This window comes from Gobio gobio (genome assembly GCF_949357685.1).
Source record: "Gobio gobio genome assembly, chromosome: 5".
Lineage (NCBI taxonomy): Eukaryota > Metazoa > Chordata > Actinopteri > Cypriniformes > Gobionidae > Gobio > Gobio gobio.
Genome location: NC_137101.1, coordinates 2,037,907 through 2,051,389, shown reverse-complemented (window position 1 = coordinate 2,051,389; position 13,483 = coordinate 2,037,907). Strand labels below are relative to the sequence as shown.

The window sequence follows — 13,483 nt, the reverse complement described above, 5'->3', positions numbered from 1 at the left end:
CTGTTCTCTTAAGGTTCTATTTTAGAACCGAGCTTTGCTCTCATGAATCTATAATTTGTTGTCTGCCAAATTGTTTTGACTGAGGGCAAAGAGAAGTTTCATAACTTTATATTTTAAGGATTTTTAAATATACATGTAGTGAAGATAATGTAGGAGTTGCCTGGACCACATTTGTGGCTATTAATGCTTAATATATATGTTTAATGAAAATGAAAAGAGGCAGAGTGGTGTTTTATGACATATTTCTCATGGAGTGCCTTGAACGCGCGCCAATTTCGCTTCAAACGCTCGATTTCTACGCGCGTCCAATTCTCTGCGGACGCGCGAATGCATTCAAAATGTTCGCGCGTGAAACTAGACGCGGTAGACACGATTTTGACGCTCAATTCGCGTTTGGTGTGAACGCAGCATCAAGGTTCTATTTTGTGAAACAAACGTTCTAAAAACGTTACAGGAAGGTTTTCATGTGGCAAAACTAATAATAACTCATACAGAACGTTATGTAATGGTTACAGGAACGTTCCTAGTACGTTATTTTTGTTTGTTTGTTTGTGGTTGTGTTCTCTTAAGGTTCTATTTTGTCTAACAAACGTTCTAAAAACATTGCAGGAAGGTTTTCATGTGGCAAAACTAATAAGAACTAATGGTTATTTTTAGTTTTATAACCAAAAACTAACGTTCCAGGAAAGTTTTCTCAAGGTTGTGTCACAAACGTTCTCAGAACATTGCAGGAAGGTTTTTGTAAGACAAAACTAATAAGAACTTTCTCTAATGATTATTTTTAGTTTCAAAACCAAAAACGAACGTTCTGAGAACGTTCTCTAAAGGTTGTGTCAATACTAATAAGAACTCAAACAGAACGTTATATAATGGTTACAGGAACGTTCCTAGAACGTTATTTTTGTTTGTTTGTTTGTGGTTGTGTTCTCTTAAGGTCCTATTTTGTGTAACAAACGTTCTAAAAACGTTACAGGAAGGTTTTCATGTGGAAAAACTAATAAGAACTAATGGTTATTTTTAGTTTTATAACCAAAAACGAACGTTCCAGGAACGCTCTCTCAAGGTTGTTTCAAAACTAATAGGAACTCATACAGGACGTCATATAATGGTTACAGGAACGTTCCCAGAACGTTCTGTTTGTTTGTGGTCATGTTCTCTTAAGGTTCTATTTTGTCCAACACATTCTAATCTCTAATGGTTATTTTTATAACCAAAAACGAATGTTCCGAGAACATTTTCTCAAGGTTGTGAATAAGAAACATTCTAAACGTTGCAGGAAGGTTGCGTGTGGCAAAACTAATAAGAACTCATACAGAACGTTATATAATTGTTACAGGAACGTTCCTAGAAAGTATTTTTGTTTGTGGTTGTTCTCTTAAGGTTCTATTTTGTGTAACAAACGTTCTAAAAACGTTGCAGGGAGATTTTTTTGTGACAAAACTAATAAGAACTAATGGTTATTTTTTACTTTTTGTAACCAAAAACTAATGTTCAGAGAACGTTCTCTCAAGGTTGTGTCAAAACTAATAGGAACTCATACAGAACGTTATAGAATGGTTACAGGAACGTTCCCAGAACGTTCTGTTTGTTTGAGATTATGTTCTCTTAAGGTTCTATTTTGTCCAAAACATTCTAATCTCTAATGGTTATTTTTATAACCAAAAACTAACGTTCAGAGAACGTTCTCTCAAGGTTGTGTCACAAACGTTCTCAGAACATTGCGGGGAGGTTTTTGTGTGACAAAACGAATAATAACTACCGCTAATGATCATTTTTAGTTTTTAAACTAACGTTCATCCGGCGCTCTTGAAGGCATCAATAAACGCATCATTTCTCTGGAGTGATGTGAGCATCAGAACTGATCCGTGTAAAACATTGACTTCATCCGACGAGTCTTTCACAGAGCAAACCGAGATGAGCAGCACAGAATGAGAAGGTCCAGCGGGACAGAGAGACGGACGCCTCTGCTGTTCGGGTAACCCAACGCCGCTCTGTGAGGAGGGGATGTGGTTCTGAATCGCTCACGCATCCGGATTTCCACAGGAAACATCTTTGTGTCCGTCGTTTGGACGAGAGTTAGAGGAGAGTCCCGAGGGATCTGGAGGCTCAGGCCATGGTCTCTTTCCCCGGGAGCCTCCTGTCGTTAAAGGTGTGCATGTTGATGACCTCCTCTGTTTTGACGATGGCGGGCGGCTGAGGTTTCTGCTTCCGCCTCCGCTGGCATTTCAGAGACACCCTGAGCTCCTCCACCATCGCACTGCAGAACGAGCTCTGAGAAGACCAACAGAACCACACTTCAGCACAACAGCTCTGCTCTGGGCAATAATGACTTCAATACTCACTTTTGGGGGAACTATTGTGAAATCTAATGGCTATACTCAAAAAAATGCAGGGTTGAAAACAACCCAAGTTGGACTAACCCAGCAATTGGGTTGTTTTAACCCAGTGGTTGGGTTAAATGTTTGCTTACAACAACCCAATTGCTGGGTTAGTCCACTTTCAACCCAACTTGTTTTTAACCCAGCATTTTTTAGAGTGTATACTTTTTAAAAAAAATTGTGCATTTAAATTTCTGTTACCGTGATTAAATAAATATAAAATACACAAACAATCAAATAAATTGATTAATAAAAAAAACAAGTCAATAATTAAATAAACACAAATAAATGAATAAAGAAATAAACTGGTAAATTAATTAATATAAAAACAAGTAAATAAACAAAATAAAATTACAATATAAAATACAAATAAATAGATCAATAAATGAAACAAGAAAATAATTAATATATAAAGACAGGTACATACACAAACAAATAAATCAGAAAACTAAAATTAAATAAATATAAATCAACTACATAAACAAATATAAAAAACCCAAGTTAATAATTAAATACAATAGGAAGTAAATACACAAATAAAAAAATGTATGAATAAAAGGTAAATAATTAATAAAGTAATTATTATATAAAAAACAATTAAATAAATATTAAAAAACAAGTAAATAATTAAATATAAGAAGAAGTAAATACACAAATAAAAAAATGTATGAATAAAAGGTAAATAATTAATAAAGTAATTATTATATAAAAAAACAATTCAATAAATATAAAAAAACAAGTAAATAATTAAATATAATAAGAAGTAAATACACAAATAAATAAATGTAAAAAAACAAGTAAATAATTGAATAAGCATAAAAAGAGGTAAACTAATTACACAAACACAAAAATAATAAAAAACAAGTAAATACACAAACACACTAAAAAAAAAGGTTCTATATAGCACCAAAAATGGTTATTGGCTCGTAATCATAGGGGAACCTTTTTTAGTGCTATATAGCACCAATTTTGGTGCTTCAGTGGTTCTTCAGCGGTTCTTCAGAGGTGCTTTATAGCACCTTAATCAAAGAACCGCTGAAGAACCGGTGAAGAACCGCTGAAGAACCTCTAAAGAACCGGTGAAGAACCGCTGAAGAACCACTGAAGAACCACTGAAGAACCGGTGAAGAACCACTGAAGAACCGGTGAAGAACCTCTGAAGAACCTCTGAAGAACCGATGAAGAACCGCTTAAGATCCGGTAAAGCAACCTCTGAAGAACCGCTGAAGAACCGGTGAAGAACCGCTGAAGAACCGGTGAAGAACCACTTAAGAACCGCTGAAGAACCGGTGAAGAACCGCTGAAGAACCTCTGAAGAACCGGTGAAGAACCTCTAAAGAACCGGTGACAAACTGCTGAAGAACCTCTAAAGAACCGGTGAAGAACCTCTGAAGAACCGGTGAAGAACCAGTGAAGAACCTCTGAAGAACCGGTGAAGAACCGGTGAAGAACCTCTAAAGAACCTGTGAAGAACCTCTAAAGAACCGGTGAAGAACCTCTAAAGAACCGGTGAAGAACCTCTGAAGAACCTCTAAAGAACCGGTGAAGAACCGGTGAAGAACCTCTGAAGAACCGGTGAAAAACCGCTGAAGAACCTCTAAAGAACCGGTGAAGTACCTCTAAAGAACCGGTGAAGAACCGCTGAAGAACCGGTGAAGAACCGCTGAAGAACCGGTGAAGAACCAGTGAAGAACCGCTGAAGAACCTCTAAAGAACCGGTGAAGAACCGGTGAAGAACCTCTAAAGAACCGGTGAAGAACCTCTAAAGAACCGGTGAATAACCGGTGAAGAACCAGTGAAGAACCGCTGAAGAACCTCTAAAGAACCGGTGAAGAACCGCTGAGGAACCTCTAAAGAACCGGTGAAGAACCGCTGAAGAACCGGTGAAGAACCTCTTAAGAACCGGGGAAGAACCTCTAAAGAACCGGTGAATAACCGATGAATAACCGGTGAAGAACCTCTAAAGAATCGGTGAAGAACCGGTGAAGAACCTTTAAAGAACTGGTGAAGAACCTCTAAAGAACCAGTGAAGAACCTCTAAAGAACCGCTGAAGAACCTCTAAAGAACCGGTGAAGAACCGCTGAAGAACCGCTGAAGAACCTCTAAAGAACCGCTGAAGAACCGCTGAAGAACCGGTGAAGAACCGCTGAAGAACCACTGAAGCACCAAAATTGGTGCTGTATAGCACTTAAAAAGGTTCCCTATGATTACGAGCCAAGAACCATTTTTGGTGCCATCTAGAACCTTTTTTTTTTTTTTTGAGTGAAATGACTAAAATAAGAGTGTAAATGATGTAGTGTGCGACACACGCGGAGCAGAGGAATGAGGAGTACCTTCTGAATCTGTGCGTTCTGCCTGGACTTGTAGAGCACCTCTCCGACGGCCACGAACACGGACAGCACCAGGCCGGCCGCCAGAACGATGAAGATGCCCCCGATGTTCTGCACCCCCAGAGCACTGGCCTCCTTACTCTCCTCCTCCGGGCAGCCGTTGCCTCGCCACCACTTCTCCTTCATCATGTGCAGCTTCCCCTCCTCCTGCAGCTGAAGGATGGCGATGGTGATCTTGTCTCGATACGGAGAGCCTGCAGGAGCACCAAACTCAGCTTCAAAACATCACAAACGCTAACGGTATCAATCGATAACAAGCTGGGACAAAAAAATAATTAGGAAAATTGTTTACTTGTAAAATCTAAATCTTCCTTTTAGAGTTGTGAATGCTGTTCTAGGTTATTTTGTTTCATTTTCAACGAATAATGGCTTAAATATTAGTCTGTACCTTGAATAAATCAAACACAATATTCATTTTTGGGGAAATTATTCTTACATTTCATGCCGAGTATTTTTTTTTAATTGTGTTGTCATGTTTTTCTTCAATTGTCAGTTTTTTTCTGTAACCACAAATGTATTTATTGTATTAAGTAAAAACACAAATAAGTAAATAAACAGATATAAAATAAATAAACAAATAACTGTTAAAAACAAGTAACAAAAAAAAATAAATATATAAAAACAAGTACATACAAAATGTATGAATTAATTAAATATAAAACAGGTAAATATAGAAATAAATAAATATAAAACAAGTTAATATGCAAACACATAAATAAATACATTTATATAAAAAACAAGTACATACACAATTAATTCATTAAATATAATACAGGTAAATAGACAAATAAATAAATATATATATATAGCAATTTAATATGCAAACACATACATATATAAATAGATTAATTAATTAATATAAAACAAGTAAATAAATAAACAAATATAAAAACATACAAAAATAAATATAAAAACAAGTATATATGTAAACACATAAATAAAAAAATAAAAAATAATAAATAAAAAACAAACACACAAATAAATTAATTTTAAAATTAAGTACATACACAATTAATGAATGAATGAATGAATGAATTAATTAATTAATATAAAACAGGTAAATAGACAAATACATAAATAAAAAAATAAGTGTATATATGCAAACACATAAATAAATAAATAAATAAATATAAAAACAAGTTCATACACAATTAATTAATTAATAAACATAAAACAGGTAATTAGAAAAATAAATAAATAAAATAAAAATAAGTGTATACATGCAAACACATAAATAAATATAAAAACAAGTTCATACACAATTAATTAATTAATAAACATAAAACAGGTAATTAGACAAACAAATAAATAAAATAAAAATAAGTGTATATATGCAAACAAACAAACAAACAAATAAACAAGTGAATACATAAATAAATAAACAAATATAAAAACAAACACACAAATAAATAATAAATAAATATAAAAACAATTACATACACAATTAATTAATTAAACATAAAACAGCTAATTAGACAAATAAATAAATAAAATAAAATAAAAATAAATGTATATATGCAAACACATAAATAAATAAATACATAAATAAATAAATACATAAATAAATACATAAATAAATAAATAAATATGAAAACAAACACACAAATAAATAAATAAATATAAAAACAAGTACATGCACAATTCATTAATTAAATAAACATAAAACTGGTAAATAGACAAATAAATAAATAAATAAAAATACATAAATATAAAAACCAAGAATATACGCAAGCACATGAATAAATAAATAGATGAATTATGTAATATAACAACAAGTAGCTAAATAAATACACAAATATATAAAAAATACACAAATAAATAAATATTATAAACAAGTAACCAAAAATAAATATGAAAACAAGTAATTACAAAGAAATAGATAAGGGATGAGTGTATGATGCAGCTGAACATCGTCTCCTCCACGCTTCAGAGATCATTACAGGAGATTTCCTCAACGCACTGACTCCGGGAATGATTCCCGTGTCCTCCGGTGGATCAGCGGGACGCGTCGGATCAAAGCGATCGGGAACACCGGCGCCGGCTGTCAGACGCGCATCAGCCTCCGACACACATCCGGAATTACGGAGTGTGAAACATGTGCGTTTAACAGGATTACCCAGATGGGAGTGGGAAGAGGATTTGCACGGATAAAGACAGATAAATATTTCCTTTTCCGTGTTCTCCACCCGCACAGAACTCCTTTCAGATATTAATGTTTACATAAAGCCTCAGATCAGAGGAGACTCAAGGGAAATTAAACTAGTTTAAAGGGTTAGTTCACCCAAAAATGAAAATTCTGTCATTAATTCCTCACCCTCATGTGGTTGGACACCCGTCAGACCTCCGTTCATCTTCAGACACAAATGAAGATATTTTAGTGTAAAGCTGATGCTGAGAAAGGCTTCAGATAGGCCTCCATTGGCATTCAGTACATTTACACTCACAAGACCCATAAAAGGCACTAAAAACGTCGTTACAAAGTCCATCTCACCACAGTGACTCTACAATAACTTTACGATGCGACGACAAGAGTTTTTGTGCGCAAAAAAAAATCAAAATAACACCTTTATCCAGCTTGTTCTTGTCTTGTGTGTGTGTCTCCACGACGCATGCGCGAGAATATGACGCAGATCCGGCGTTCGGACACATGACCCAGAAGAGATTTGTTTACGAGCAGAGGAAGACGTGCGTGTCTAAGCTGTTGAATTCTACACTGATCGTGCTTTAGGTCTCGCCGTAGTTCTCAAAATGGGGCTTAAGTGTGCATTTCATGGATTCCCGAACGCCGGATCTGCTCATATTCTCACGCATGCGTCGTGGAGACACACACGGAAGACAAGAACAAGCTGGATAAAGGTGTTATTTTGATTTTTTTTGCGCACAAAAACTATTGTCGTCGCATCGTAAAGTTATTGTAGAGTCACTGTGGTGAGATGGACTTTGTAACGACGTTTTTAGTGCCTTTTATGGGTCTTGTGAGTGTAAATGTACTGAATGCCAATGGAGGCCTATCTGAAGCCTTTCTCAGCATCAGCTTTACACTAAAATATCTTCATTTGTGTCTGAAGATGAACGGAGGTCTGACGGGTGTCCAACCACATGAGGGTGAGGAATTAATGACAGAATTTTCATTTTTGGGTGAACTAACCCTTTCATTTGGAGAGTAACTGAAATTATTACAATATCAAAATATTAAAAACTTGTGATTAATCGCGATTTATTACCAGTGTTGGGGGAAACGCATTACAAGTAGCTTGAGTTACGTAATAATATCACTTTTTCCAAGTAACTAGTAAAGTAACGCATTACTTTTCAAATTTACAACAAAATATCTGAGTTACTTTTTCACATTAATTTGACTGACAGCTCATGTTGAGAGTTAGTGCAGAGGTGTGTGTGTGTGTGTGTGTGTGTGTGTGTGTGTGTGTGTGTGTGTGTGTGTGTGTGTGTGTGTGTGTGAACATGATGGTCATTGTAGTTCTAGACTAAATGTGAGCATTTATTTATCTCACTTGCACAATAAAGATTCTGTTCTCCTCAAAATGAATAAAATCAGTCAAATGCTAAATCAGAATACTATGCAAACCTCCAATAATTAAATGTTAAATAAAACAACTATTTTTATGCACAATCGACCTTTATATTGAATTGACCAATGTCTTGCTGCTGACCTTAGATGATGAAAATTACTAGATTTTTTGTTTTTATTGGTAAAACTTTTTTCTCCTGCGTCCTATTCTCCATTATCCAGAGCTGCGCCCTCTAGTGTTCATGAGGGAATCTGCATTTTTACCTCAGCCTGGGGCTTATTATTTACATTTTGGTATGAAGAGGTCTTTACCATTGCACAAAAATATAACTTTTTTCTTATAAAAAAACCCCAAATAAAGACAAGCCCAGCCCAGATGAGAAAAAGTAACGTAACGCATTACTTTTCTTAAAAAGTAACTAAGTAACTCAATTAGTTACTTTTTAACGGAGTAACGCAATATTGTAACGCATTACTTTTCTTAAAAAGTAACTAAGTAACTCAATTAGTTACTTTTTAAGGGAGTAAAGCAATATTGTAACGCATTACTTTTCTTAAAAAGTAACTAAGTAACTCAATTAGTTACTTTTTAAGGGAGTAAGGCAATATTGTAACGCATTACTTTTCTTAAAAAGTAACTAAGTAACTCAATTAGTTACTTTTTAAGGGAGTAACGCAATATGGTAACGCATTACTTTTCTTAAAAAGTAACTAAGTAACTCAATTAGTTACTTTTTAAGGGAGTAATGCAATATTGTAACGCATTACTTTTCTTAAAAAGTAACTAAGTAACTCAATTAGTTACTTTTTAACGGAGTAACGCAATATTGTAACGCATTACTTTTCTTAAAAAGTAACTAAGTAACTCAATTAGTTACTTTTTAAGGGAGTAAGGCAATATTGTAACGCATTACTTTTCTTAAAAAGTAACTAAGTAACTCAATTAGTTACTTTTTAAGGGAGTAACGCAATATGGTAACGCATTACTTTTCTTAAAAAGTAACTAAGTAACTCAATTAGTTACTTTTTAAGGGAGTAATGCAATATTGTAACGCATTACTTTTCTTAAAAAGTAACTAAGTAACTCAATTAGTTACTTTTTAACGGAGTAACGCAATATTGTAACGCATTACTTTTCTTAAAAAGTAACTAAGTAACTCAATTAGTTACTTTTTAAGGGAGTAAGGCAATATTGTAACGCATTACTTTTCAAAGCAACTTTCCCCAACACTGTTAATTACAATGAATTAGTTAATTATTTTAATCGATTCTTGTGAAACCCTTCAGTCATTAGAGATGGCCGTGGTGACAGGTTTGTGATGATGATGATGGGATGGCGATGGCTTACCCATGGGCGTCCCCACGCCGTAGGCCTTGGAGTCGATGAGGCCTCCGACCTGCGTGAGGTTGCAGTTTCTCTGCGTGACGAACTCGATGGCCGTGGACTCCATCAGGAAGGCGTAGTCGGAGGTCAGCACGCGGTGGATGCCCTCCTCCACACTCTTCACGATCACTGACTGACGACGGCTGTTCATGAACTCCCACATCTTATCATACGTGGAGATCTTGGTTTTCTACAGCAGCAGAGACACACACACACAGACACACACACACACACAGATGATGAACAGTTCATACTCAGAAATATGATCCATATACTGATGCTATTCTGAGGAATTCTGCATCATCAACTCCGCTATTGAAATAAATCAACATTGAACTCAATTCATCTGAATAATGACACTATTGTCTTCTGTAGAGCTGCTTTACAGCTGAATTTAATTTTTCATAATTGATGAATTTTGCAGCATCAACTCTATTATTGAACTGAATTGAATCCAAATTGAACCGAATTTAAAAATGAATTGAATCGACTTGAACTGAATTGAATCATCATAGAAATGAACTGAATCAAAATTAAACTGAATTGAATCACATTGAACTGAATTGAATCAACATTGAACTGAATTGAATCACCATTAAACTGAATTGAATCACCATTGAATTTAATTGAATCAACATTGAACTGAATTGAATTGCCATTGAACTGAATTGAATTGCCATTGAACTGAACTGAATCGCCATTGAACTGAATTGAATCACCATTGAACCGAATTGAATCACCATTGAACCAAATTTAATCACCATTGAACTAAAATGAATCACCCTTGAACTGAATTGAATCAACATTGAACTGAATTGAATCACTATTGAACTGAATTGAGATGAATGAAGTTATTGTCTTATGTAGAGCTGAATAAAATGTTTCATAATCGATGAATTTTGCAACATCAAGTCTGTTATTGAACTGAATTGAATCAAAATTGAACTGAAATGAATTGAGTTGACACTATTGTGTTTGGTAGAGCTGTTTTACAACTGAATTGAATTTGTTTTTATAATTGATTAATTTTACATCAACTCTGTTATTGAACTTAATTGAATCGCCATTGAACTGAACTGAATCGCCATTGAACTGAATTGAATCGCCATTGAACTGAATTAAATCAAAATTGAAATGAATTGAATCACCATTGAACTGAATTGAATCTCATTGAACTGAATTGAATCAACATTGAACTGAATTGAATCAACATTGAACTGAATTGAGTCAACATTGAACTGAATTGAGATGAATTAAGCTATTGTCTAATGTAGTGCTGAATTGAATTTGTTTAATAATTGATGAATTTTACATCAAAATTGTTATTGAACTGAATTGAATCACCACTGAACTGAATTGAATCACCACTAAACTGAATTGAATCACCACTAAACTAAATTGAATCACCACTAAACTGAATTGAATCACCACTAAACTAAATTGAATCACCACTAAACTGAATTGAATCGCCATTGAACTGAATTGAATCAACATTGAACTGAATTGAATCACCAATGAACTGAATTGAATCAACATTGAACTGAATTGAATTGCCATTGAACTGAATTGAATCGCCATTGAACTGAATTGAATCACCATTGAACTGAATTGAATCACCATTGAATTTAATTGAATCAACATTGAACTGAATTGAATTGCCATTGAACTGAATTGAATTGCCATTGAACTGAACTGAATCACCATTGAACTGAATTTAATCACCATTGAACCGAATTGAATCACCATTGAACCAAATTTAATCACCATTGAACTGAAATGAATCACCATTGAACTGAATTGAATCAACATTGAACTGAATTGAATCACCAATGAACTGAATTGAATCAACATTGAACTGAATTGAATTGCCATTGAACTGAACTGAATCACCATTGAACTGAATTGAATCACCATTGAACCGAATTGAATCACCATTGAACCAAATTTAATCACCATTGAACTGAAATGAATCACCATTGAACTGAATTGAATCAACATTGAACTGAATTGAATCAACATTGAACTGAATTGAATCACCATTGAACTGAATTGAATCACTATTGAACTGAATTGAGATGAATGAAGCTGTTGTCTTATGTACAGCTGAATAAAAATGTTCATAATTGATGAATTTTGCAACATCAAGTCTGTTATTGAACTGAATTGAATCAAAAATGAACTGAAATGAATTGAGTTGACACTATTGTGTTTGGTAGAGCTGTTTTACAACTGAATTGAATTTGTTTTTATAATTGATTAATTTTACATCAACTCTGTTATTGAACTGAATTGAATCAACATTGGACTGAATTGAATCAACATTTAACTGAATTGAATCACCATTGAACTGAATTGAGATGAATGAAGCTCTTGTCTTATGTAGAGCTGAATTAAAATTTTCATAATTGATGAATTTTGCAACATCAACTCTATTATTGAACTGAATTGAATCAACATTGAACTGAATTGAATCGCCATTGAACTGAACTGAATCGCCATTGAACTGAATTGAATCGCCATTGAACTGAAGTGAATCGCCACTGAACCGAATTGAATCAAAATTGAAATGAATCACCATTGAACTGAATTGAATCACATTGAACTGAATTGAATCAACATTGAACTGAATTGAGTCAACATTGAACTGAATTGAGATGAATGAAGCTATTGTCTTATGTAGAGCTGAATTGAATTTGTTTAATAATTGATGAATTTTACATCAACACTGTTATTGAACTGAATTGAATCACCATTGAACTGAATTGAATCCCCACTAAACTGAATTGAATCACCACTAAAATGTATTGAATCCCCATTGAACTGAATTGAATCGCCATTGAACTGAATTGAATCAACATTGAACTGAATTGAATCGCCATTGAACTGAATTGAATCGCCATTGAACTGAATTGAATTAACATTGAATTGAATTGCCATTGAACTGAATTGAATCACCATTGAACTGAATTGAATCACCATTGAACTGAATTGAATCACCATTGAACTGAATTGAATCACCATTGAACTGAATTGAATCAAAATTGAACTGAATTGAATCACCATTGAACTGAATTGAATCACCATTGAACTGAATTGAATCAACTTGAACTGAATTGAATCACCATTGAACTGAATTGAATCAACATTGAACTCAAAATTGAACTGAACTGAATCAAAATTGAACTGAATTGAATCAAAATTGAACTGAATTGAATCAACATTGAACTGAATTGAATTGCCATTGAACTGAACTGAATCACCATTGAACTGAATTGAATCACCATTGAACCGAATTGAATCACCATTGAACCAAATTTAATCACCATTGAACTGAAATGAATCACCATTGAACTGAATTGAATCAACATTGAACTGAATTGAATCAACATTGAACTGAATTGAATCACCATTGAACTGAATTGAATCACTATTGAACTGAATTGAGATGAATGAAGTTATTGTCTTATGTACAGCTGAATAAAAATGTTCATAATTGATGAATTTTGCAACATCAAGTCTGTTATTGAACTGAATTGAATCAAAAATGAACTGAAATGAATTGAGTTGACACTATTGTGTTTGGTAGAGCTGTTTTACAACTGAATTGAATTTGTTTTTATAATTGATTAATTTTACATCAACTCTGTTATTGAACTGAATTGAATCAACATTGGACTGAATTGAATCAACATTTAACTGAATTGAATCACCATTGAACTGAATTGAGATGAATGAAGCTCTTGTCTTATGTAGAGCTGAATTAAAATTTTCATAATTGATGAATTTTGCAACATCAACTCT

General features: G+C 33.9%; 1 protein-coding gene across 1 annotated transcript in view; it reads right to left on the bottom strand.

Moving 5' to 3' along the window:
• Window positions 1–915: 915 nt before the first annotated feature.
• LOC307127242 (glutamate receptor ionotropic, kainate 2) overlaps window positions 916–13,483 on the bottom strand; it is a gene marked incomplete at its 5' end in the record, with an annotated part of 88,198 nt that continues 75,630 nt past the window's right edge. The window contains 3 exons of the mRNA XM_079818363.1: window positions 916–2,271; window positions 4,713–4,963; window positions 9,647–9,872. Coding sequence (XP_079674489.1) covers window positions 2,107–2,271; window positions 4,713–4,963; window positions 9,647–9,872 — 642 coding nt within the window. The 3' untranslated portion in view covers window positions 916–2,106. The remainder of the gene's footprint in view (window positions 2,272–4,712; window positions 4,964–9,646; window positions 9,873–13,483) is intronic.